Genomic DNA, 22,505 nt, shown 5'->3' on the forward strand with positions numbered 1-22,505 from the left:
TAAGCTCACTGAGAAACTCTGCATGTCGGGAAGGAGACCTTGCCTGGTGCCCCTGCAATGCTGTCTCTGTGTCCCCATCCTTCCCTGGGAAAGAAGGACAGCATTGTCTCCCTGAGGACAGAGAGACAGCATTGCCAGGAAAAACAGCCCTGATACAGTGCCCAGGGAAGCCCAGGCCCGGGAGTGCAGGCAGCGGTGGGAGGCGGCGCGGGGGGGTTGGGAGGGCCCTGGCTGGGCTCCAGTGGTCTGTTGCTGTGGAGGAGGCCCTGGCAGGGTCCTGCTCGCAGCAGCCGCAGCTTTTCCGCCCTTTTTCTTTCTGGGCTTGGCTGGCTGGCTCCCCTCCCAGTTTCTCTGCAGGGACAGAACCAGGGGCAAAGCTCACAGCCGCCTCTTTCCACCTCCCCGAAGTCTGTCTGTGGGTCTCCCTCTGCCTTTGTCTCTCTGCGTCTTCTCTCCCTCTCTCCAAAGTCCAGCACCTCCTCTTACCTCTCTCTACCTCCCGCTCCCTGCTTCCAGGGTCACAGTATGGTGACCCCCAGACAATTTTCCTGAGAGGCCCCCAACCCCTGGTCACATCCTCTGAGCACAGCAGAGGCAGAGAAGGGCCCCTGTTCTCCAGTGGCGGCCATGGGGCAGGACGTGATGGGACGTGGCACACCCTGAACCCCGAGCGGGAGGTTCAGCTATAGCTGTGGGGGGCGCAGCCAGCTCTCATCAATCTGAGTTGGTTCAGCCTCTTAGGCAGGGGCCCTCCCAGCTTGTGGGGGGCGTTTGGATGCTCAGAGCTCCCTCCTGTACTTGGCTGGAGAGAGATCCAGGCAGAGGAGTCGAGGTGTGGCCAAGGTCAGAGGTTGCTGAGTTGGGACAGCCCGTCCAGGTTGTGTTCGGTGTCCTGACGTGCATGCCAGGCCCACGGATGTTTCTGCTTCAGTCATGGAAGCCGGAGGTCTCCGTTTAAGTTAATCACATTATGCTCTGGGGAGCAATGTGGAAATTAGAGTGAGGTCTGGAGGGAATCCGCACACACAGACGCACACACACGCACACTCACACACTCACTGCAGCTTGGAGCACAATGCTGCCGCCACCGCCGCTGCGCCTTCCCCGCAGGTGGTCGCCTGGCGCCTGGCACCGCCTCTGCTCTGCCGCTCAGCGTCTCCTGCGAACCTCTCCCCGAGCCTCCTCCGAAGTTGCCGGGGTGCCTGCGCCCGCCCCCGCCCCCCCCCCCCCAGCCCGCCTGGGAGACCGGCAGGCGGAGGCTGTCACAACGAGGGGAGGAGAGAGGCAGCAGCTGGAGGAAGTCCCCGAGGGTGGAAGCGCCCTGTAGCGCCCGCGTCTCCCGCCGGGTCTTCCGGGGGAGATGGAGCCACGTCGGGGCCGCGCCTCGGGGGCCCCGTCGAGCTCCTCCCGCTAGAGGGGCCGGGACACTCGGGCTGCTCCTGCGGGGCTGAGCATCCGGGAGACCACGGGGCGGGGCTCTCGCCTTCCTCCTCACCACGCAGCCGGCCCTGCTTCCGACCCTTGCGCCCGGGGCGCGCACGTCGGGGTTAAACATGACTCAGCTGAGCTGGTGCTTCTCCTGCGTGATTCGATGGAGCAAGTACCTCTTCTCCTGCTTCCTGCCCCTGCGCTTCTGCCTCCGCAGACAGGTAAACTCACCTGGCATCTGCCCCACCCCTCCCCGACAGGCACTCTCCTCCCTCGGTCACCTAGGCGTCAGGTTTATCACCCTCTCGCCGCCCTCAGGGACACCCATCTTGACTGCTGTCAGCGTGGCTTTCATGAGAGTTTAGGGACTCCTGGGGGAGCCCCCACTCATGCATGGATCCGCAAGGGGGAGTGGCTGCCTCACCGCCAGGGCACAGCATCTTGGAAGTCTGAAGGATAACACTGGAGTCTCTGCGAGGGCGCTGGAGAGCTGGGCACAGAGGAACATTTCTGGGGGCTTTAAGCGTCCCTCTCAAGTTTCTGTGGGAAGGGAGGGCAAGTTCCTGGAAATGTCTCTTTTCCCCCCCGATGGGTTCAGAGGATTCAGAGTTAAGGCTGAGATGTAACAGAGTGAGATGGAAATGAAGCTGGTGGACGTCAGGAGGGATTTCCTATCTATTCAGGAGGATTGGGGGACCAGTGAACCGGACATGGAAAGGATGGGGGCTGGGACAGTAGCTGGCTTAGTGAAGGAGGAGGGGTCTGGTGGGACCCCCAGTGCTGTGGATGGGCGTGTCATGGTTGAGCATCTTTCTCCCAGAGAAGATCCTTGTCAGTGCCTTCAGGGTGCGTGTGCTTGTGTGTGTGGAGGGGGGAGGTTAGGGAGAGAGAGGAGGTGGGTCATAGCTGGCCAGCAGAGTAGGGAACTGGTAAAACTGCAGGCAACCTTAAATCCTCCCCTGGAGGCACAGAGAGAATTCCAAGAGCATGACCTGGAGCCCCCAGAAGACTCCAGTGAGGGGAAGGATTTCAGGGACTGGGGGGTCTGGCTTTCTGATCCATTCTCCATTCCATAGGGAAGCCAGAGGGGCCCCTGTCACATGGGGGAAGGGGGCTCAGTGGCACTCAGGTTGAGTGCCAGCTGTAGAGCTTGTTTGCCTGGCTTTGAATTCTGGCTCTACCATTTGCCAGCTGTGGACCTTGGGCAAGTTACTTACTCTGCCGGTACCTGTTTTCAAACGTAGAATGGGGATTATAAAAATACCTATATCACTGGGTTATTGTGAGTATTAAATGCAGTAGGACATTTGAAGTGGTTACCAAGTGCTTTCTCTGTATTAGGTACTCAATAAAAATTAGCAATCTTTTCTTTATTCTTGTTGTGACTTTCCATGGGGCTCTCCCTCCTTGTAGACCTTCAGGCAGGCCAGAGATGGGGTATGTGGGAATGGAGGGATTTCTCCCAGTATCCATTCTTCCCATCACATGGATAGGAAGGATTTTTCCACTCCATAAGAAGCTTGACTGTTCAGCGCCTCCTCCCAGGTGCTGCCTCTGGGACTCAGTTTCCCCCACTGCCACTCCGCAGTGGGGAAAAAGTGCCAGTAGGCTTCCGCTCCAGTCACTCAAGGTGTGCTTTGAAATCTTCTAGCAAAATACATTGTCTCCAGTGATTGGCTGAGAAGCAGGCGCTGCGGCTGTGGACCACAGGGCCAGAGCCCCGTCGGCGTTCTTGTGGGCTCTGAGTTCAGATGCTGCGGAGTCCGGGTTTTCAGGTTTGGGAAAAGGCAGCCTGCAGCGGGAATGGCCAGCCGAGACCAGGTCAGTCGGACCCCAGTCCACTTGGCGATTCCCGTTCCTCATTTGCAGAGGTTGAGGATGACATAACTCCTCCTGGGCTAGGATTTGAGCTGGGGGCTGGGGGTGAGGGGCTGGGTGATCAGCTGCAGCTGCCTCCCTCCAGCCTTTGAGGGCCTGAGTCAGGCAGGAAATTAGAGCTGGGGAAGATATCAAGATCACCGAGTCGAGCTCTGGGAAGGATTTTATTAAAAATTGTTGCAATTGGGCCCAGACACTGTCCCCACCCAGGGTGCTGATGGAGGGGAGGTAGGAGAAGGGGGTGTGAGTGATGTTCCCTCCTGGGTCAGCTGGAAACTGAGGCCCATACAGGGCCTGGTTGGAAGCTCACTTTCCATCTTAGGGAGCATTCCGATTTCTGAAGTGCAAGGGGGAGACCTCCATCTTATACTGGAGGGGTGGTGGGCCTAGGGGCAAGGGTCTGGACCTCCCCTGGCCCATAGGGTACCTTGGTGGGCATTAGGATGAATGTGTCTTGGGCCAGGCTTGGTGAGTAGAGCATGGACGAGTCTTCAGCCCCCACGCACCCCTTGGCTACACCCTTGTTCAATGAACATCCTGCCCACTGGTACATGGAGGCGCTGCTAGGGCTCTGAGCCCCCCAGAACTCAAAGGCTGAGTGTGTACGGGGGTGGGAGCAGGGAGAGGCAGCATGGCTTACCTGAACAGAAGCCCTGTGGCCAGACCCTGTCCTCACCCTGATCTCAGGCCCCAGGGCTTGCTAGGACTGTGGTTTTTCTCTTCTGGTTGACTCTTCTAGAGCCACTAGGGAGCCAGTTGGTCTCATTCTGACCCAGGTGGCAGTGCTGTCCTCGGCTTCCCTCTATGTGTCCCCCTTCCCCCTACCCCCTCTCCCCCGCCCCAAGCCAGACCTGGGCCTGGGCAGTTGACGTTCTTCTTGGAGCTGCAGCCCTTGAACGAGGAGTGGGGAGGACAGCTAACACATCACCTCAACATGGGCCCATAAGCCCTAGTCTCTGGGTGATGGTATTGCTAGAGGAGCAGCAGGAAAATTTTCGATCCCCACGAGATGTGGAATCAGACACCCCAGATTCCGTTCTCATGCATACTACCTGTGTGACGCTGAGCAAGTTGCCGAACCTCTTTGCACCTCAGTTTCCACATCTGTAAAATGAGAGCTGGTAGGAGGCTTTAGTACGATACCACAGTTAAGTGTCTGGTTAGTTAGCATTGATCTTTCCACGGGCAGAGGGCGGAGGGACAGAGCCGATACCACAGTTAAGTGTCTGGTTAGTTAGCATTGATCTTTCCACGGGCAGAGGGCGGAGGGACAGAGCCCGGAGGAGCCATGCTGTTGCCGAGGGCTTTGTTGTCAGATTCCTGCGTCCCGTGCTGTTGGGATCTGCATTTGGACGTTGATGGGGAATCCCAGCACCAGCTCTGCACCTGCCTATTTGGTAGGAGGCCCCCGCGACTGGCTGGGATGAAGGCTGTGGTGTGTGCAGGCCCCGTGTGAAGGCAGCGGGCTACAAGGTTGGCAGGAGAAAGGTGAGAGCATGACTCTGGTCCTACAGTGACTGGACAGCTGGGTGCTTGCAAAAAATCTGGGGCCCGGGAGCCACAGCTCTGTGACCTCAGGCTGGTCCCACCCCGTCCCTCCACTGCAGTGTTGTCATCTCTTAGATGAGGGGGCTGGTTAGGTGAGTGGTGCCCCAAAGCCCAAACCCTCCTGGCAGACTTGTTTAATTTAATCTGGCAGAATGATTTAAAAAAAAGAAAAAGCCGACGTTTAAAATTTTGCATTTTTCATATTTTATATAAAAGATTTTGTAAGATAATATAGATTTGGGGCTTCTCTTGACAGATCAAAATATTTGACAGTGTGGGCTCATGTTGCTGACGCCACAGCAGCTGTCACCGAGGAGTGGGATCCCCTTTAGCTGGGCCTGCCCTCTCCAGGTCCCCAGAGACTCCTTGCCCGCTACCTTCATTTAACTTCTGTCAGGTCCCTGAAGGATCTGACTGTGACCCCTGGAAAGGCTCCAGGTCTTTCCAGCTCTGATGTTCTGTGACCTTCAGATTCTGTGACCAGTGGTGACAGAGGAAAGACTTGATGCCATGTTAGGAGATGGGCTGACAGCAGGAAGAACTTTTTGATGGACAAGTGTGGAAGGATAGGAAGAATGGATTGGAGGTAGCTGGGGCCTTGGCCTGGGAAATCTGTGTCCTCACAGGAGGTGGAGCTGGAAGGGACCTTCGAGACCATCAGCTTGGTCATTTCTCAGGTGAGGAAACTGAGGCTGAGAGAGGGGAGTGCCAGGCTCAGGCTTACGAGGCCTGTTAGCTCCGTTCCTGCCCTCACTCACTTTTCCCTCAGCTCGGCCCACCTCCGGGCCCAGCGCCAGCCCCAGAGCCTGCAGTCCTGGCTGTTTCTTCAACTGGCTGCTGAGCCAGGGGCTGGAGGGCGGTGGGCAGCGAGCAGGAAGGCTCTGCGTGCAGAGGGGAGAGTGGAGTTAAACGCCAGCTGCTGCAGAAATGGCCGGGGCAGTGGGTGGCGTGGCACAGGGTGGGTGTCTGCTGCGTTTGAGACTCTGGTCCAGGCATGGGGTGGGGATCGCAGGATGGGTGATACCGCTTCAGCCTCTGGAGGGTCTGCATCCTGAGAGAGCTCAGAGGCCAGGGTGTGGCAGGAAGAGATGGTGCTGAAGAGAGGTGGGTATTACAGGCATTTGCAGAGGTATGCAGGCGAGGTATGCCCAACGCCCTTTCAACGCCCTTTCTGGCCCACTCTGGCCCCAGAGGAAGGTTTGGGAAGGGGTAGTAGATGGTAAAAGTAGGAAAATATGTTAGGACCCATTGATTGGTAGAGTGATTCATTGCTTCTTCAACCATGTCTGGCACCTGCTGTATGCCAGGCTCTGGGGATACAAAACACAGGACATGTCCTGCCCAAGGAACTCTTCCTATCTGTGGAAGGGGGGGGAGGGGACACCAGCTGTGAAGGATGAATAATGGGTAACAAACCTGAAATAGGGTCATTACATAGAGTAGGAGACACTTCAGGTGGCAGAGTTGAACATTCAACAGGGAAGATGGAGGATGGGTAGCAGGAAGGACTTCCTGACAGTGAGAGGTTAAGATACAGGAGAGACACCCATGGTCTTGGAAAAGGGGAATTCTGGGCACAGGGTTCCTCTGAGGGGACCCCCAGCACTAGGGTTCTCCACTCCCATTTTCAGTCCTGGCTGAAGGGACTGGGGAGGGAGCTGGCCTGGGGGCTGCAGGGCCCCCTTGGGTTGCATGGGAGGCCAGACAAGTTGGTGTCGCTGTGACTTGGTCTTTGGTCTTGTTGTTTAGCATTTCTGGGAAGCAGCAAGGTGATTTCTCAGAACTCCCAAGATAGCTGCCAGCAGGCACATCTTCTAGTGACGTTGGCAGCAAAGGGCTGTGGGAGCAGGCGGAGGAGATGGGTGGGAGTGGGCGCCGGGATGGCAGGGCTGAGCTGGCTGAGCCCTTGAAGTTGCTGGGAGGCTGGCAGGGCTGGTGATGGTGGCTAGGGGTGGGCTCAGGGGCTCCCAGAGAGGCCCCCTGAAAACCACTCTTCCTTTACTGCCCTGGGCTTCAGTGGAGAGAGGGAGGGTTGGCAGGAGCGTCCATCTGTGGACATGCCCAGCGGTGGCTGCAGGGCCAGCTACATGTGGGACACTGGTCCATTTCAGTGTTGGCTAAATTGTCAGTTGAGCCCTGGCAGGCTTGGGAGGGGATATCCAGAGGCATTGTGGTTCTGGAAAGGGATGCAGGGTAGGGGCAGAATCTTTCATTGCCCCACAGCTCTGCAGAAGGACTTAGAGAGATGTGAGAAAGGTCCTGATTCCTCACCTTGTCGTCCTCATCAGAACAAAGACTCTTAACTCAGGTACCCGCTCCAGGAGGGACCAGAATCAGACAGCTTGCTTTAGTGTCCTCCCCTGACTCCTCAGAACCACCAAGTAATAGAGTCCCTTGTGCAGTGCACAACCTGCACATCCACATGTGGCAGCCTTTTCCCAGACAAAGTGTAAATGTTTCCCTCTCATTCTGGAGTTTCCTAGGTAGATGTCCTGACTGGACTATGGGCTGGGAGCCAGTACACCTGTCTGGGCAGGTCCTCCTGAGGGGAGAGGCTGGTTGTAGAGACTGTACCCTGGGGTGGCACCGTGTATGGGGCTGACAGAGTGGTGAGGGCAGGCTCTTGGGTGTGTGGGGGAGAGAGGCAGGGGATATATAACACTTTTTACATGTGGCCCAGGGCATCTACCCCATGCTGGTACGTGTGCATAGGAGCTCAAGCAAGAGGACTTTCTTGCCAAGTTACTCAATCCAAGGAAATGGTCTCAGAGTACCTCCTCTGGGTGGGGCCCTGTCCTCAGCACTCTGTGTGTTTATCTGAGCTGGACTGTGTGTCCTGGTGTGTGTGTCTACAGAGGGGGTTGGGGCTGAGCCCTCTTTCTCTCCCCGGAAGGCTCCAAAAAATAGAAAATAGAGCGGGGTGATTCACCAGCCCCACCCACCCTTACTTGGTCCAGCTGCGGCCAGAGCTCAAAGAGGAAAGTTTCTGGGGGGAAGGTGGAGGGGGGAGTTGAGACAATGAGGGCCCGGGGCCGATTTTGCTGGATTCCCCCGCGGTGCGCCCTGGGAATACATTTGGATACCCCTCTTCTTCCCCCCACCCCAGACCCCAAACTTCTGGCCCTGGGCTAAGGTGAGGGGGAGGGGAGGGAAGGGCTGGCGGGGGCGGGTGGGGGGACAGTGTTGGGGGAGAAGTAGGCACGTGGAATGGTGGGAGGTGAAAACTGGGCCCAGGGAGGGGGAGCAGGGGCGGTGGAGGAGGAAGTGGGGAAATGCAAACCAAATGTTGGCCCGGGGCACAGTCAAGAAAAACAGACTCTCGCGGGAGCCTGGAGCGGGGCTCCTTTTAGGAAGGGCAGGAAGGGCTGGGACAGATGTTTGGAGAAAAGAAAGAAAGAAGGGGAAAAAAAAGTAGGAAAAAAGTTGGAATGAAATCCACAGCCCTGGGAGCAGGGCAGTTCTCCAGCGGTCTCAGGCCAGGCTTCTCTTGAGTAAAGCGTGGCGTGGGCTCTGAGCTTGCCGAATGGGCACCAGGGTGCCCTGGGCACTGACCTAGTTAAGTGAGTGCAAGTGACTTTATGTTCTGAGGGCAGGAGGGCATGCGTGTGTCCTTGGAGATGGGATGGGGCTGAGGAACCCCAGCTCAAGCGGACTGTGCTGTCCCATGTCTGTCTGTCCCTCCATCAATGGTCTGGGGGTGGAGGTCTGCAGTAAGTAGAGCAGACGCCAGGCCTGGCAGTGTCAGATCCAACCAGAAGGCAGGAGCAGCTTGGTGGCTCATAGGGGTTGTGTGTCTGGGGTTGGGGGTGGCTTCTGGGGGGAGGGGCTGTCTCCAGTAGCTGTCCCTTTGCTCTGCTTCCTTCCCACCCCCCGCGAAGCAGGGCTTCTGACCCCCAAAGCCACCAGTGGAGCTGGGAGGAGGGAGGAGACAGGAGGCTGGGAGTAGGGGGTGGAGTGGGGGGAGGAGGAGGAGAAGGAGGGAGGGTGAATTGGAGGCAGGCAGGGCGAGCGCCGCAGATGCTGGCTGAGCCAGAGCAGCCGCCGTGGACTCGGAGCTCCCTTCTGCCTGCTCCGAGGGGGCTGAGAGCTCAGGGGGACCCTTTGCAGTCCCCGGGCGTGGCCCCAGGGACGGGGACCCTCGAAGATGACGTGGATCTGTCTGTCCTGCATGCTCTGGGTAGGTGTGGTTGCGTTAGCTAGGAGGTCGAACCCCCCCACCCCCCCCACCCCGCCTTCGACCTTAGCCTTACCCTGAGAGCCTGGGGTTGGGGGAGTGTTGGTGGTGAAGGAGGGGGCCTTTCTGCCTCTGAGGGACAGAAGGAAAGACTGACTTGAGTAGACCCTCAGCCTGAGTCCGTCCCCATCAACGGGGCCCAGGCCCCGGTTCTGCCGGTCAGTACATCCCACCTCCCCAGTGTCCTCTCCCCAAGTTGAGTCCAGGAGCTGTAAGTAGAAGGAAGCCATCACAAAGTTTGTTTCTTTTTGGAGCCACTTCTCTCTCCATTCCCACCCCACACCGGGGTGAAAATTCTTCACCCCTCAAGTTGTTCAGCCTAAGAGTCTGAGGGGGGGCAGTGGTAGGGGCCTGAGGAACAGGGGGCATTGACCTAGAAGATGAAATCTGGAAAAGCCAGGCTGGGGAAAAGTTCTGCTCGGGTTCCATCACTTTTACCCCAATTTCAGCTTCTACCCGCTGCCATTCCCCCCTCTCCACAGCCCTCCCATCCTTACCAAGACCTCCCCCGACCCCTTCCAGTCCCAGAGGAGGAAGCCACGGCCTCCTCTTTCCCCTTTCTTGGCCCCAGATTCAGGAAGGTGTGTGTCGGCGCAGGGTGCTTGAAGGGTGGGCAGGCAGGGTCTGGGGGCCACATGGTGAGGGTTAAAAGTCTTGAGGCCAGTCAGGGGCAGAGGCTCCTGGGAGAGAGGGGTCTGGGAGAGGGCTGACTGCTGCAGGAGGGGAGGGGGCAGGGACGGGAGACCCCTTCCTCAGAGGGGCTCCGCTCTCTGGGCTGGGTGAAGGCATGCACAGGGGTCAGGAGGGCAAGGAAGTCATCCCTGGCCGAGGTTAATGTTGGTCTCAGAGTGATGGCTGGTTTGGGGGAGGGCGCTTCAGGCCCAGGATCCAGATGTGGCCTTTCCTGCCCCTTTCCCTGTTCCGGCCAGTCCTCGGGAGGGCCCTCCTCGGCCCAGGCAAGCCCAGGCTGAGGACAGTGGTGGGAGATCAGACTTGGGCAGTCAGGTGTACTCTGGGCAGAGAGGGGAAGTGGGGAGGGGGCTGGCAGGAGGGGGTTTGGGTGGCGTGGGGGGCTTGGGTGTGGGCGTGGGTCTGAGTAAGAGACTGAAGGTGTCTGGAGCGTCCTACACAGAGGATGCATCAGGGGTTCGCTGGGCTGCTGTCAACATCTGTATAATGGGAGCCTTGGCCAAGGTCATTTCTCTAGCCCCTTTCAGCTCCCTGGGACAGACTCTGGAGGATGGTGCTGAGGAGAGAGGCTGGCAGGGAGGGAGGCCTGCAGTGGGAAGGATGGCAGTTAGACTTCCAGGGGTGACGCTGGTGCGGATGGAGACAGGGCCACGTCAGCGGAGAGGCTCTGGGAGAAGCGCTGCACGGCTCTGAGCCTCAGTTTCCCCGTGGGTGAGACGAGGATGATGGCGGGGAGGTGCAGAGAGGTGAGCATGAGTGCCTCGTCCATGTCACTTCTCTCCCTGAGAGCTGGGGACCAAGGGCTGGTGTGGATGCAGCCACTTTTCTAAGGCCCTCCCCTCACCCCTTTTCCTGTCCTCTCTCCTGATGCCTCCCCACCCCTGTCCCTCCCCAGCTCTGTGAGACAGCCCAGCAGGCAGGCTTCTGTGGGAGTGGGCTGGAGAGAAGGGTGTTTGCTCTCCATCCGGCCCCGGCCTGGATGCCCATTGCCAGGGTGGGCCCGAGTCTGGAGGGTGTGGACTGGCCCGAAGGCACAGCCCTGGCCCCGTCAAGCTCCTTGTCCCCCTCCTCCAGTTGTCCCAGGCAGTTGTCCCAGTAACTTTGCTCCTTTCCGGGTGGGACTCTATGGGGCTGGGGTGTAAGTTTGTAGCAGGAAGGGGAGGGGTAGCTGGTGCCAGTTATGGAGAGGGGGCATGGAGGTCCTGGAGACCTTGACAAGGGAGCTGCTTCCGCCTTGAGAGGCTCCTGCTGGTGGGAAGTGCGTGGACTTTGACACCAGGCAGGGCTAGGCTCAGATCCTAGTTCTGTCATTTACCAGATGGGCAGCCTTGGGTACAGCAGTTCCCTTCTTGAGCCTCAGTTTCCTGATTCTGTAAAGTGGGGAGAATAATATACACCTTGTCTGGCTGGGGTGAGGACAAAGTATGTCAAAAGACCAGGTACCCAGGCACTCAGTAGGTGCTCAGTAAATGCCGGTCCCTCCCTCACTCCACAACCTCCTGCTTGGCTCATGGGATCCCCTGTGTTGCATATCTAATGTGCGGGAGGATCTCCCCAGGAATAGCTGCAGACATTTCATCCAAGAAGTAATCTATCTGTAACGCGTAGTTTTAACAAGCTCTAGGAATAAAAATCACTTTATTAGCTGAGGAGCCGAGCTATATATTATGCATAACTTGATTTTCTCATCAAATGCTCCCATTCGCTATTACATATTCAAGCACGGTTTATTTAGAAAATAATTACATGCCTATTAATTGAGGCTTTTTGGTGTTACACCGATGGAGTTAGAGCTGCAGGCCCTTCCTTCTGGAGGGGCTCATTCTGTTCTCAGGAGCTGGGAAGGGGCTTATTAGATGGGGCTGAAAGAGCCACAGGCATGACTGGGGGCCAAGTACAGCCCTGGCCCTGCCCTGAGCAAGCCATGTGGCCTCGGGCTCGTCACTTGACTCTTCTGGACCTCATTGAAGCTGACCTCTGAGGCCACTTCCAGCTGCAGACAATGAAGTGTTCTCTTTTCTGGAGCTGGTGTCTTTCCCAGCGCTAAGCACACATTTTTGTCAGAGGGTCCTCGTGAGCCCCCGGTTTCCTGGTGTGCAGCTCTTGCCCTGTGTACCCCACTCTGACCCCTCCGTCCTGAACTCACTCTCTTTGGAGTTTTGTTAGCCTGTAAGGGCTGTGCCCACCGGGGGCCTCCTGGCCACGCGTTTGGGAGCTAGGCTGGGCTGCGTGACGCTGACAGGGTCTGAAAGAAAACACCCCCTTTGCAAAATTTTTCAAAATGGCGTTTGAGGTACAAAGTCAGGGAGCAATACCGTACTGTTTTTCTGCGATGCTCAGTGGGAGTGTGGCTGGCTGGCCGAGAGCACAGTGCCTGTGTTTCATCCTGGCCCTGTGACTCGGACGCTCTGTGGCTTCGAATCTCTGTTTCTCGGTTGGTTTCCCCAGCTACCTATAGCGTTGTTAAGTTTTAAAGGAGCCAATACATTTCGAATAGCGTTTCTCCCCCAGTAAGAGCTCAAGAAACGTTAGCTCTCTTTATATGACGGCACAGTTCAAGGCCACGCAGCAAGTTAGAGTCAGAACTAGGACCTGGCCCTCGTGCGTCCCCATCCAGGGCTTTCCATTCTGGGAGTGCTTTGGGGAAGGGCAGGAGGGGGTGTTAAGGATGATGTGAAGGCCCAGAACATGCAGGTCTTCTCTTGCAGGCAGCGTGCACAGGGTCAGAGCACGGATGCTGGGTGTGTGGTCTGGGCAGCCACGTAGCCTCTCTGTGCCTTACCTGTGTCCATTTCCTTGACTTATGCAATTTCATTTGAACCTCACTGTAATTCTGTGAGGTGGGAAGGTCAGGGATGGCTAATTTCAGTTTCTAGCCAAGGCGAAGGGGACCCACAGAGGGGAAGTGGCCTGCCCAAGGGGCCACATGGCCACTGGGTTCAGTGCTCCTGAAAAGAGGAAGGGTATGGGCCGGGGGCTTTGCAGCTCTGGGTTGAGGGGTTGGTGGCCAGCAGCCTAAGGATAGGAAAAGGTGTTGGGGAAGCACTGTGACAAAGAAAGCATCCAGTCATTCTGCCGGCTCAACACCCACCCACCCATGTTCCCGTCCATCTATCTCACCAATGATTATAGAGTGCCGACTTTCTTCAAGAAGCTTGCAGATATTGGGCAAATGATTACAATAAGATGGGTGTCACCAAGAGGGAAACTGGGGGGACATTTAAGGGGGGGCCTAGCCTAGATTGGGGGAGAGGGGACATATCAGGAAAGACCTCTTGGGAGGTGAACTTTAAACTAGATCCAAAGATGAAGCTGAGACCTCAGAAATCCAAGTGCGGGAAGTAAGAATAATTGACAAAGGATAAGAGGGGGCTAAACCAGCCAGTAGATGGCCTTTGGACAGAGGGGTCCTGACGACGCAACTGCCGGGGCTCCTCCAGATCACACAGACGGCAGCTGTGGACACAGCCTTGGAAGTGGTGGTAGTGCCATGGTTAGGGACCCTGTCTCAGACAGACCTGGATTTGAATCTTCGTTCCATCCTGCCCTCCTTGTGTGTCGCAGAGCACGTTCCTCAGCCTCGTCATAGGATGTTGTTGTGAGGATTCAGTGAGGGAATCTGTGCCAGCCCCTCGCCGTGATGCCGCATCTTCAGACTATCCACATCTCTGTGCCCTCCCACTCCAGGAGATGATTTCATGTTAGAGCACAAAAAAGGGACCTGGGACTTGATGCTTAAAAATGTTGGGACGTGGTTTATGAAGGAGCCAAGGCGAGAGAGAGAGAGAAGCAGGCTGATGGCGAGAGATGGTCCAGCTCAGGAAGCCGAGTCATGGGCCGAGGGCCACCGGGTAGAATCCCGGACTCCCCAAGCCTCCGTGTGCTCCTCTGTCACACGGGGAGCTCAGTTAAAGCCACTCTCTGCATCCTTCCTCCCATGGAGATCCAGGGCTACTAGGTGTCAGGGAGCTTTCTCCTCAGCTGGGTGATGCCAGCACCTCAACCCGTGTTCTGTCCCCTGAGGGCAGGACAGTGGGAATGGGTGTAATTACACTAGAGTGAACCAAGGTCAGGCTCCTTCTGACTTGTTTTGGGCTCACACTGTTCTGGACACAGGGGACATGGGGCAGAAGCACGTGCAGATGTGGGCACCTGGGGACTAGTCCAGCGCACACACAGGCGTGGCAACATGAATCAGAGCCCGATTCTGGTGAGTGCCTACTGTGTGTCAGGCGCTGTTCCAGCGTGTTTCCAGGAATTGTCACAACCTATGGGCAGTTGCTATGATTAGCCCACTTAACAGATTAGTAAAGTGAGGCAGACAGGGGTTAAGCAACTTGCCCGGGGTTACCTAGCTAACAAGTGGGGCAGCAGGGACCAGTCAGATTGCGCAGAGTGTTGTGACGGACGGGGCACCAAGCACGTGCGACTGAGGAAAGGAAGTGGCGTTGGGCGGCCCTTAACCCTGAATCGAATCATGAGGAAATGACCAGACAAGTCCAGATACTGAGGGACATTCTGCAGAACCGCCTGGACTCTTCAAAAAAGTCAGTGTCATAAAAGGGAAATCATAAGGTGGAGTAATGTGTCCACATGAAAGAAGAGGAAAGAAACCCAGCAACTAAATGTAATACAAGATCTTGCTTGGATCCTGAGTCCATAATAAAAACAGACGCAGACCCAGCTCTAATGGGTGTTATTGTGGCAAAAGGGGAAATTAGAATATGTTACTGAAGATTAGATAATGCTATCGTATCGATGTCAAATTTCCCGAGGGCGGTGATTATATTGGGCTGAGGTAGGGGACAGAGACAGAGCGTGGAAGCGGTGAATCGGGGCCAAGGGCATAGGTGTATTCATCTTTTCAGAAGCTTTTAAAATTTTCATGGTGAAAAAAGAAGACGGGGTGGGGAGATTGATTTTGAAAGAGGTGGGGGGTGGGTATCTGGGGAGATCTCCCTGCGGGGATGAGGTTTGATTGAGGCCTTCAAGGATGCCTAGAAGCTTGACAAGCTGAGAGGGAGGAAGGGCATGCTGGGAAGAGGGAAAAGCAGAGCAGAAGCTCAGAGGTGGATGCAGGGTAGGGAGTTGGGGAGTGGGGCGAGGGGATTGAGATGGCCGGGTGGGCGGGGTATGGACCACGACTGCTTTCTTGCTGACTTGAGGGAGTGCAGGTCTTAACTTGGGTGCCTGGGAAGGCATGGAAGCATATTGGGGTGAGTGGGGGTGACCCCATAGAGCTGTGTTCCTTAGACGCTGTGTGGGGAGGAGGGGTCCAGTGTCTTGGGGCAGGAGGCCGGAGGCTGTTGCAATAGCTCCAGACAAAAGTGACAGGGCCTCCAATAGGCAAAGGCAGTGGAATGAAAAGCACAGGAGGCCACAAGAATATTTAGGGAGTAAAATTTGCCGAGTCTGGCAACTGGTTGGATTGGAGGGTGGAACCGGGAGGAGTTGAGAGTGACTCAGAGTTTTCCACACGGGGCGACCAAGAACATGGTCAGGCCATTAGCTGGCTAGGGGATGGCGGGGCTGGTGGTGGTAAGGAACTTCCGTGTGTATATGAAGGTGAGGTGGGGTTGCAGGGAGCTTGCGTTTGAGGGGCCGGGGCGGCAGGGGGCTGCCGGACGCCAGCCTGCAGCTCCACTGGGAGTCCCAGTCTTCCCCATAGAAATGACCACTGATGCCAGCCAGGTCCTGGCATCCCAATGCAAGGTGATGAGACATGGAGGGGTGGATGGCCGGGAGGCAGGGAGAGGACCGAATGACCCTCCAAGTCTGTCCTAGGCCTGCTTTTCAGTGACTCTCTTTCCCAGGGCTCACTAGCTCGTAGACTTCTGCCCTCTGGCCTCATCATCCACGTCTCCTAGTGTGGGGCGCAGGGAACCTAGTGGGGCTGGGCTGGGGAATTTTCTTGGGGAGGCGGCAGGAGCTCATGAGCTGGAGGACCCTAGGGTTATCAGTCCCCCTTCATCACCACCCCCACCCCACTGTGCTTTGCCCCAGGGGGCAGGGAGGAGCCAACAAACAGCCATTCCCACCCCAAGGCCAAGGACTCCTGCCAAGGCTGCCCAAGCCAGATGCACCACACCCCTCTGACAGGCAGCTTGGCTGAACGGAGGGTGGGAGGGAGAGATCCCCCAGAGGGCCAGGAAAGCCCTCCGATGCTGGGTGGGCTTGTTGCAGGGCTAGGGCTCTGGGTTTGGAGGGTAGGGAAGAATGACTTCGGCTGGGACCCCTTCCCTTTTCTGGGTTCTGGCTCTCAAGGGAGGTAGGCGTTGGAAGGACTAGGCAGCTCCTGCCATGGCCAGGCCTCTTCTGTCCTCTGAGTTTCCCCCAGGTCTGCTAGGAGCGAATCCAGCAAGGGAGGGGCCGGGTGTGCTTTGTGAGGCTGTCTGCCACTTGTCAGGGAAAATGATGGTCATTGTCATAACAAGCCATTACCCTTGAGCTCGGTGCCTTATGGGCTCGTTCTCATCCTCTGCGTGTACCTGCAGAGTAACCGTGGGCGAGGGCAGGGTAGGTACTAGACCTTTGTTTATCTTCTTCCTCTGGATTTTGACATATGATTGTTAGGAAGTTCTTTTTCCCCCTTGAGTCTAATCATAAGTCCTGGCAGCTTCTGCCCACTGGGTGTTGTTTTGCCTTCAGTAACTTCACAGCAACTTCTTTTTTTTTTTTTTTTAACATCTTTATTGGAGTATAATTGCTTTACAATGGTGTGTTAGTTTCTGCTTTATAACAAAGTGAATCAGTTATACATATACATATGTTCCCATATCTCTTCCCTCTTGCGTCTCCCTCCCTCCCACCCTCCCTATCCCACTCCTCTAGGTGGTCACAAAGCACCGAGCTGATCTCCCTGTGCTATGCGGCTGCTTCCCACTAGCTATCTATTTTACATTTGGTAGTGTATATATGTCCATGCACAGCAACTTCTTACAATGACAGCTCCTTCAGATATTTGAAGATGTTCCATCCTAGACTTTCTCCTCCATCATCCTGGGAAACCGTCAGACCTCTGTGGATGACTTTTAACAAGATTACCAGACATCCCAGTGTATAGCCAGGGATGCTATACATCCGGGGTCACTTTCCTGGGCATGGCCGAACTGGTCTCCTCACTTCCACCGGGGTTGCCCAGCCTCTTATGGAGGGGTGATGTCTCATTAGACGTCCCTCTCTCTGTAACCAGCAGCACGTCCACTCCCCAGATCCCACAGTCCCGTCCTCTCAAACTGGCCCATTATTTCCCCTACACTGTGTACACTCAGGCTGTCTTGTCCAAACCCCTTATTTTCATCTGGGGACTGTGAGGCCACCAGCCTAGAAAGCAGGTCTCTAGACTCCCATCCCAGTGCTCCCTCAGCCAGACAGTCAGGACGGGGTAGGGGTGAGGGGCAGGAGTGTGCTGGGCCATCACCCAGAGGCAGCTTAAGGAGGCTGTGAGCGAGGCCAGAGAGTGTGTTTTCTGAACCCGGTTCCTGTTCTTCAAGCCCGGGCGGGAGGAGAGTTTGTAAACTCAGACTTTATGGAGTTGGCCAAGCAGGGCAGGCAAGCCCAGGGCCCAGGGGAGAAGCCTGGGTGTTTGCTTGTCAGCCTGGAAATCTCCACCTACTCCCCATCTGTTTACTGGACAGCCTGGACCCTCTTTGGGGAGATTCCACTGCCCTGACTATGCTTTTGGGAGGAGGTCTCTTTCCCTGGGCTTTGGGGGAAGGGCTGGATTTGGGGTGTAGGCAGAGAAAGCTGGGGGATAAGCTGGCACAGGGAGCTTTGCTGACTTAGTGGGGTAGGAGAGGCAGGCTTCGGGGGGCAGACTAGGCCTGAGATGATTGGGCTTTAGGGCTTCCTGCCTGCCCACCCTCCCAGACAGGCCTTGAATTGAACCCCAAGCCTCCTCCCTGCTCCTCCTCCTATCCTAGGCCTTGGCTGCTGCAGTTGACGCGGGACTGGGTCCCCTCCCTGGAATGTCTGTGACAGAGATCATTCGGAAGGCCGCCAGCCAGGGGCTGAGATGGGAAAACGGGGGAGGAGAGACCTCAGAATAGGAGGGGACTCACCTGCCCCTCCTTGTGGGACGGGGGACACTGGGTCAAGTCCAGAGCTGGACCCTCAGCCTACCGCCCCCCTCCCCTTCCCCAGCTGAAGCTGGAAGCATAGCTCCCAGGATGAAGTGTCTGGAATATCAGAACCCAGGTCCTGCTGCCTGGCCCAGCCACCAGGGGGCACTGCTGGTCTCTTGCACCCACTCCTGACTCCACCACCCTCTGCTCTCTGGTCTCTCCTCTGGGCTTTATATCTGCTCCGTCCTGCCTCCTCACCGTCTTGACAAATAGTCTGTCTCTTTGAATTTTGAGACAATCTAAAACTTCAGAAAAGTGGCAAATACAGTGCAAAGAACTTTTTTTTTTTTCTGAGCTATCTGAGAGTAAGTTGCTGACACGTTGCCCTACCACCCCTGAATACTTCCCTATTTTCCTACAGGGACTTTCCCCACCTAACCCAACACAGCCATCCAAGCCAGGAAATTGACATTGATGCGTGACCTTCTCATCCTCAGACACCACTGAAGTTTGGCCAATTGTCCTAATGATGTCCTTTGGGGGGCGTGGAAAGAATCCAGTTCAGAATCAGCCGTGGCATTTGGTTGTCATGTCTCCTTAGTCTCCTTCAGTCTGGAAATCTCCTCAGCCTTTCCTTGACTTTCGTGACCTTGTCACTTTGGAATATTATAAGCCACTTAATTTGTGGACTGTCCCTCCACTGGGTTGGTCTGATGCTTCCTCATGATTAGGTTCAGCTTGTGTCTCTTTGGCAGGAGTATCGCAGAAGTGACGTTCTGTTCTCATCCCCTCCATGGCACACAATCTCCACTCATCCTGTTACTGGTGACGTTAGCTTTGATCACTTGATTAAAGTGGAGTGTGCCAGGCAAAGTTACTTTTTTCCCCTTTGTAATTTATAAGCATGATGTGGGGAGGTGCTTTGAGACTCGTAAATACTCTTGTTCCTCATCAGACTTTGACTGTATTCACTTATTTCACATATGAGTATGGACTCATTTAAGCCATTACTATCATTATGTATTTTGATGCTCAGATCTTCCCAGATCTGAGGAGCCCCTTCAAGCTGGCTCCTGTGTCCTATTGTCTGTCTGTCCCCCTTTGATTCTCTGGTTCCCTTTATAGTCTCTGTGTGTTTCTATCTAATCTCTCTCATTCTCTGTGTGTGCTTGTTTGTCTCTCTCTGTCTTTGTCTCTGCCTTTATCTTGGTCCTCTTTTTTTCTTCTCTGTCTGACTGTTGCTGTTCCCTGTCTTTCTCTGTCTTCTCTCTCTGTCCCTCTTTGTCTTTCTCTCTCTTGTCTCTGTCTCTGACTCTTTCTGTCTCTCTCTCCCCCCTCCACCTCTCTATCTCTTTGCCTCTTTTCCTACTGGCTTTCCCTCTCTTATTTTGTCCGTTTTCCTCTCCGTGTCTCTCTTGGTTCTGTCTCTTTTGCCCAGGACTCACCACTACAGGATCTTCAGCTGGGAGTCCTGGACATGCTGGGTTTGTGGGATGCTGAACACACAGAGTGGGGAGGCTTGGACCAGGATGCTAGGAGGGGGACTTGGAGGAGAAGAACCTTCTCCCTGGTCTGTGATCATGTCTGTGTGTGTCCATGCACGTGCAGAGGGCATTGGAAAACTCTGTACCTTTGGGGGGTGGGGCGCGGGTGGCGGGCAGAGAAGCGTCAGTGTTGCTCTGCTGGCCCCTGCTGCTGGAACCGGGAAATGAATCCAGTTAGGTACCAGGGTGAGGTGCCTTAGAGAGGAATGGTGCCTGCACGCAGGGCAGGACTTCCTGGGGAGTCCTCTGAATGGGGAGCTTTCCCAGCATGTGCCTGGGCTGGGGGCTGCGGGTGGGAAGAGGGTGGTCCTAAGCAGCGTGGATGCACGACTTTGCGGCTTAGACTGTGTTCAGATATGTGGTCACAAGCGGTGTGGGGCCCAACCTCAGGGTGTCTGGAGGGGGCAACTGAGGCCCCTGTTGGTGGTGGGGTGCTGGCTGGCCCCGGGATCGCGGCAAGCCAGATGCGGGGAAGGCTTGGACTGCCAGCCTGCCTCTCATCCCATGTGTGTGGTGGTGTAGTTTTTTTTTTAACCTCTTTATTTGAGTATAATTGCTTTACAATGGTGTGTTAGTTTCTGCTTTATAACAAAGTGAATCAGCTATACATATACATATATCCCCATATCTCCTCCCTCTTGTATCTCCCTCCCACCCTCCCTATCCCACCCCTCTAGGTGGTCACAAAGCACCGAGCTGATCTCCCTGTGCTATGCGGCTGCTTCCCACTAGCTATCTATTTTACATTTGGGAGTGTATATATGTCCATGCCACTCTCTCACTTTGTCCCAGCTTACCCTTCCCCCTCCCCGTGTCCTCAAGTCCATTCTCTACGTCTGCGTCTTTATTCCTGTCCTGCCCCTAGGTTCTTCAGTACCATTTTTTTTTTTGAGGTTCCATATATATGTGTTAGCATACGGTATTTGTTTTTCTCTTTCTGACTTACTTCACTCTGTATGACAGACTCTAGGTCCATCCACCTCACTACAAATAACTCAATTTCGTTTCTTTTTATGGCTGAGTAATATTCCATTGTATATATGTGCCACATCTTCTTTATTCATTCATCTGTCGATGGACACTTAGGTTGCTTCCATGCCCTGGCTATTGTAAATAGAGCTGCAATGAACATTGTGGTACATGACTCTTCTTGAATTATGGTTTTCTCAGGGTATATGCTCAGTAGTGGGATTGCTGGGTCGTGTGGTAGTTCTATTTTAGTTTTTTAAGGAACCTCCATACTGTTCTCCATAGTGGCTGTATCAATTTACATTCTGGTGGTGTAGTTTTAAAAAGGATATTTAACCTATCGATATTTTCATAATGTAAAGAATAGTAAATAAAAATAAAGATGGAAGAAGCCTTCTGGGCTGGAGCAGGGGGTGGTAGTGAGGGTGAGAGAGAGAAAACTGAGGGGCATGGCACTCGGGGACATGGGTAAAAGGTCGAGGGCCATCAGCAGTAGGATGGATGAATGAGTTAGTTGCATGCACACGGTGGAGTACTATGCAGCAGCAAAAAGGAGGGAGCTGCTGCTATGTGAGCACAGGGATGAATCTCCCAGATTCTTGCTGAGTCAAAGAGGCAGACACAGGAGTATATACTGTATAATTCCATTCATATGAAGCTTAAAAACCTGTCAAAATGGATCTTTGGTGATAGAAGTCACAATAGTATCTACCTTGGGGTAATATTGACTGGGACGGCCACGAGGGAGCCTCCTGGGGTGTGGGTCCATGGGGCATATGTGTGTCAAATTGTATTGACAATTTAAAATGAGTGCACTTTGCTAATAAACTAAATCAGAAAAGTGATTAAGAAACCATGGAGGGGGCTGGGGTTTTCGACTGTTGTCTGACCCCACCTCTGACTGGGAGTCTGGGTCACACCCACAGCTTTCTCTTTCCCTGGGCACCTCCTCCCATAAATGGGCTCGGGCCTTTCACAGCTGAAGGGGCTCTCACCTCTCCTTTCCCCAGTGCTTGCCTGCTTCTCCCCTGGTCCCCTGGCTCTTTCCCCAGGAGCCCAGCCTCATCACTGTGCCTCTCCTCCCACAGCCAGAGGACCTGGAGGCCCCCAAGACTCACCACTTCAAGGTGAAGACCTTCAAGAAGGTGAAGCCCTGTGGGATCTGCCGACAGGTCATCACCCAGGAGGGTTGCACCTGCAAAGGTGAGCAGCTGGCTGGGCCACGGGGGATGGGGAGCACGTCTTCACGGGAGTGAGATGCCCGAGGCCCGGGTCAGGCTGGGATGTCCTTGGGGTCCCGACTTGGTGCCTGGTTCTCATTTGGGAGGGGATGCTGAGCACACGGATAGCGAGCATGTGGGTATGTGTGGATGGCACATGGCAGGCGATGGGTGGCATGGAAATGGCATGTAGCTTATGTGTGGATGGCATACAGATGACATGTGGAGGAAGGTATGTGGACGGCATACAGGTGGCATGTGAATGGCTTAGGGAAGACATATGGATATTATGTGGTGGCAGGTGGATGGTGTGTGGTTGGTGAGTGGCTGGCGTGTGGAGGGCGTGTGAGGGGGTATGGTTGGCCTGCAGATGTCATGTGGTTGGCACGTGGATGGCGTGTGGTCAGCACGTGGAGGGCCTGTGGAAGGTGGGTGTGGGGGTGTGTGCCTGGCACTAGGAGTACTGCAAAGATGCCAAGCCGCGGTCCTGCCCCTGTGGCAGCTTAGGGGTGAGTTTAAGAGGCTCCCAGTTAGCCTCGGAGGAGGGCCTGCTGACTGGCAGGCTTTTGTAATCCCTGTTCTCATGTGCTCCTGTTCTCATGTGCAGCCTGGGCTTGGCTGTCACGGCTGCCGGAGGAGTTGGTGTCTTGCCCCAGGTCACACTATGAAATCAGCAGGAGACCCCTGCACCCAATCTCAGCGACTGACACCATCACCCACCCAGTTGCCCCACCAGATGCCTCCCTCTCTCTCACCCCCACCTCCCATCAATCGCCAGCACTCCCCCCTCCATACAGCTTGATTCGCTGAGCTTCTCTGCAGCCAATTCAGGCTGCTGACACCTCTCACCCGTACAACTGACAGCTGCCCCTCTGCCTCTGGCATCCTGACCCACCCTCTCAGCCCACCTCTGCACCAGCTTCCGGAGGGC

The 22,505-nt window shown here is 55.4% G+C and overlaps 1 protein-coding gene across 5 annotated transcripts in view; it reads left to right on the plus strand.

The window, feature by feature from the left end:
• TNS1 (tensin 1) overlaps window positions 1-22,505 on the plus strand; it is a 229,712-nt gene that overhangs the window by 22,182 nt on the left and 185,025 nt on the right. For 3 of the 5 annotated variants that reach the window (XM_068544489.1, XM_068544485.1, XM_068544487.1), the window contains exon 2: window positions 21,443-21,557. Coding sequence is in view for 2 of the 5 variants with exons in the window: in XM_068544486.1 (XP_068400587.1) it covers window positions 1,554-1,649; window positions 21,443-21,557 (211 nt within the window). In the remaining 3 variants the exon portion in view is untranslated. Of the gene's footprint in view, window positions 1-1,297; window positions 1,650-8,854; window positions 9,032-21,442; window positions 21,558-22,505 lie in introns of those variants that run through there. The other 2 variants (XM_068544486.1, XM_068544490.1) reach the window with 2 other exon arrangements.

This window comes from Eschrichtius robustus, chromosome 5 (assembly GCF_028021215.1).
Source record: "Eschrichtius robustus isolate mEscRob2 chromosome 5, mEscRob2.pri, whole genome shotgun sequence".
Lineage (NCBI taxonomy): Eukaryota > Metazoa > Chordata > Mammalia > Artiodactyla > Eschrichtiidae > Eschrichtius > Eschrichtius robustus.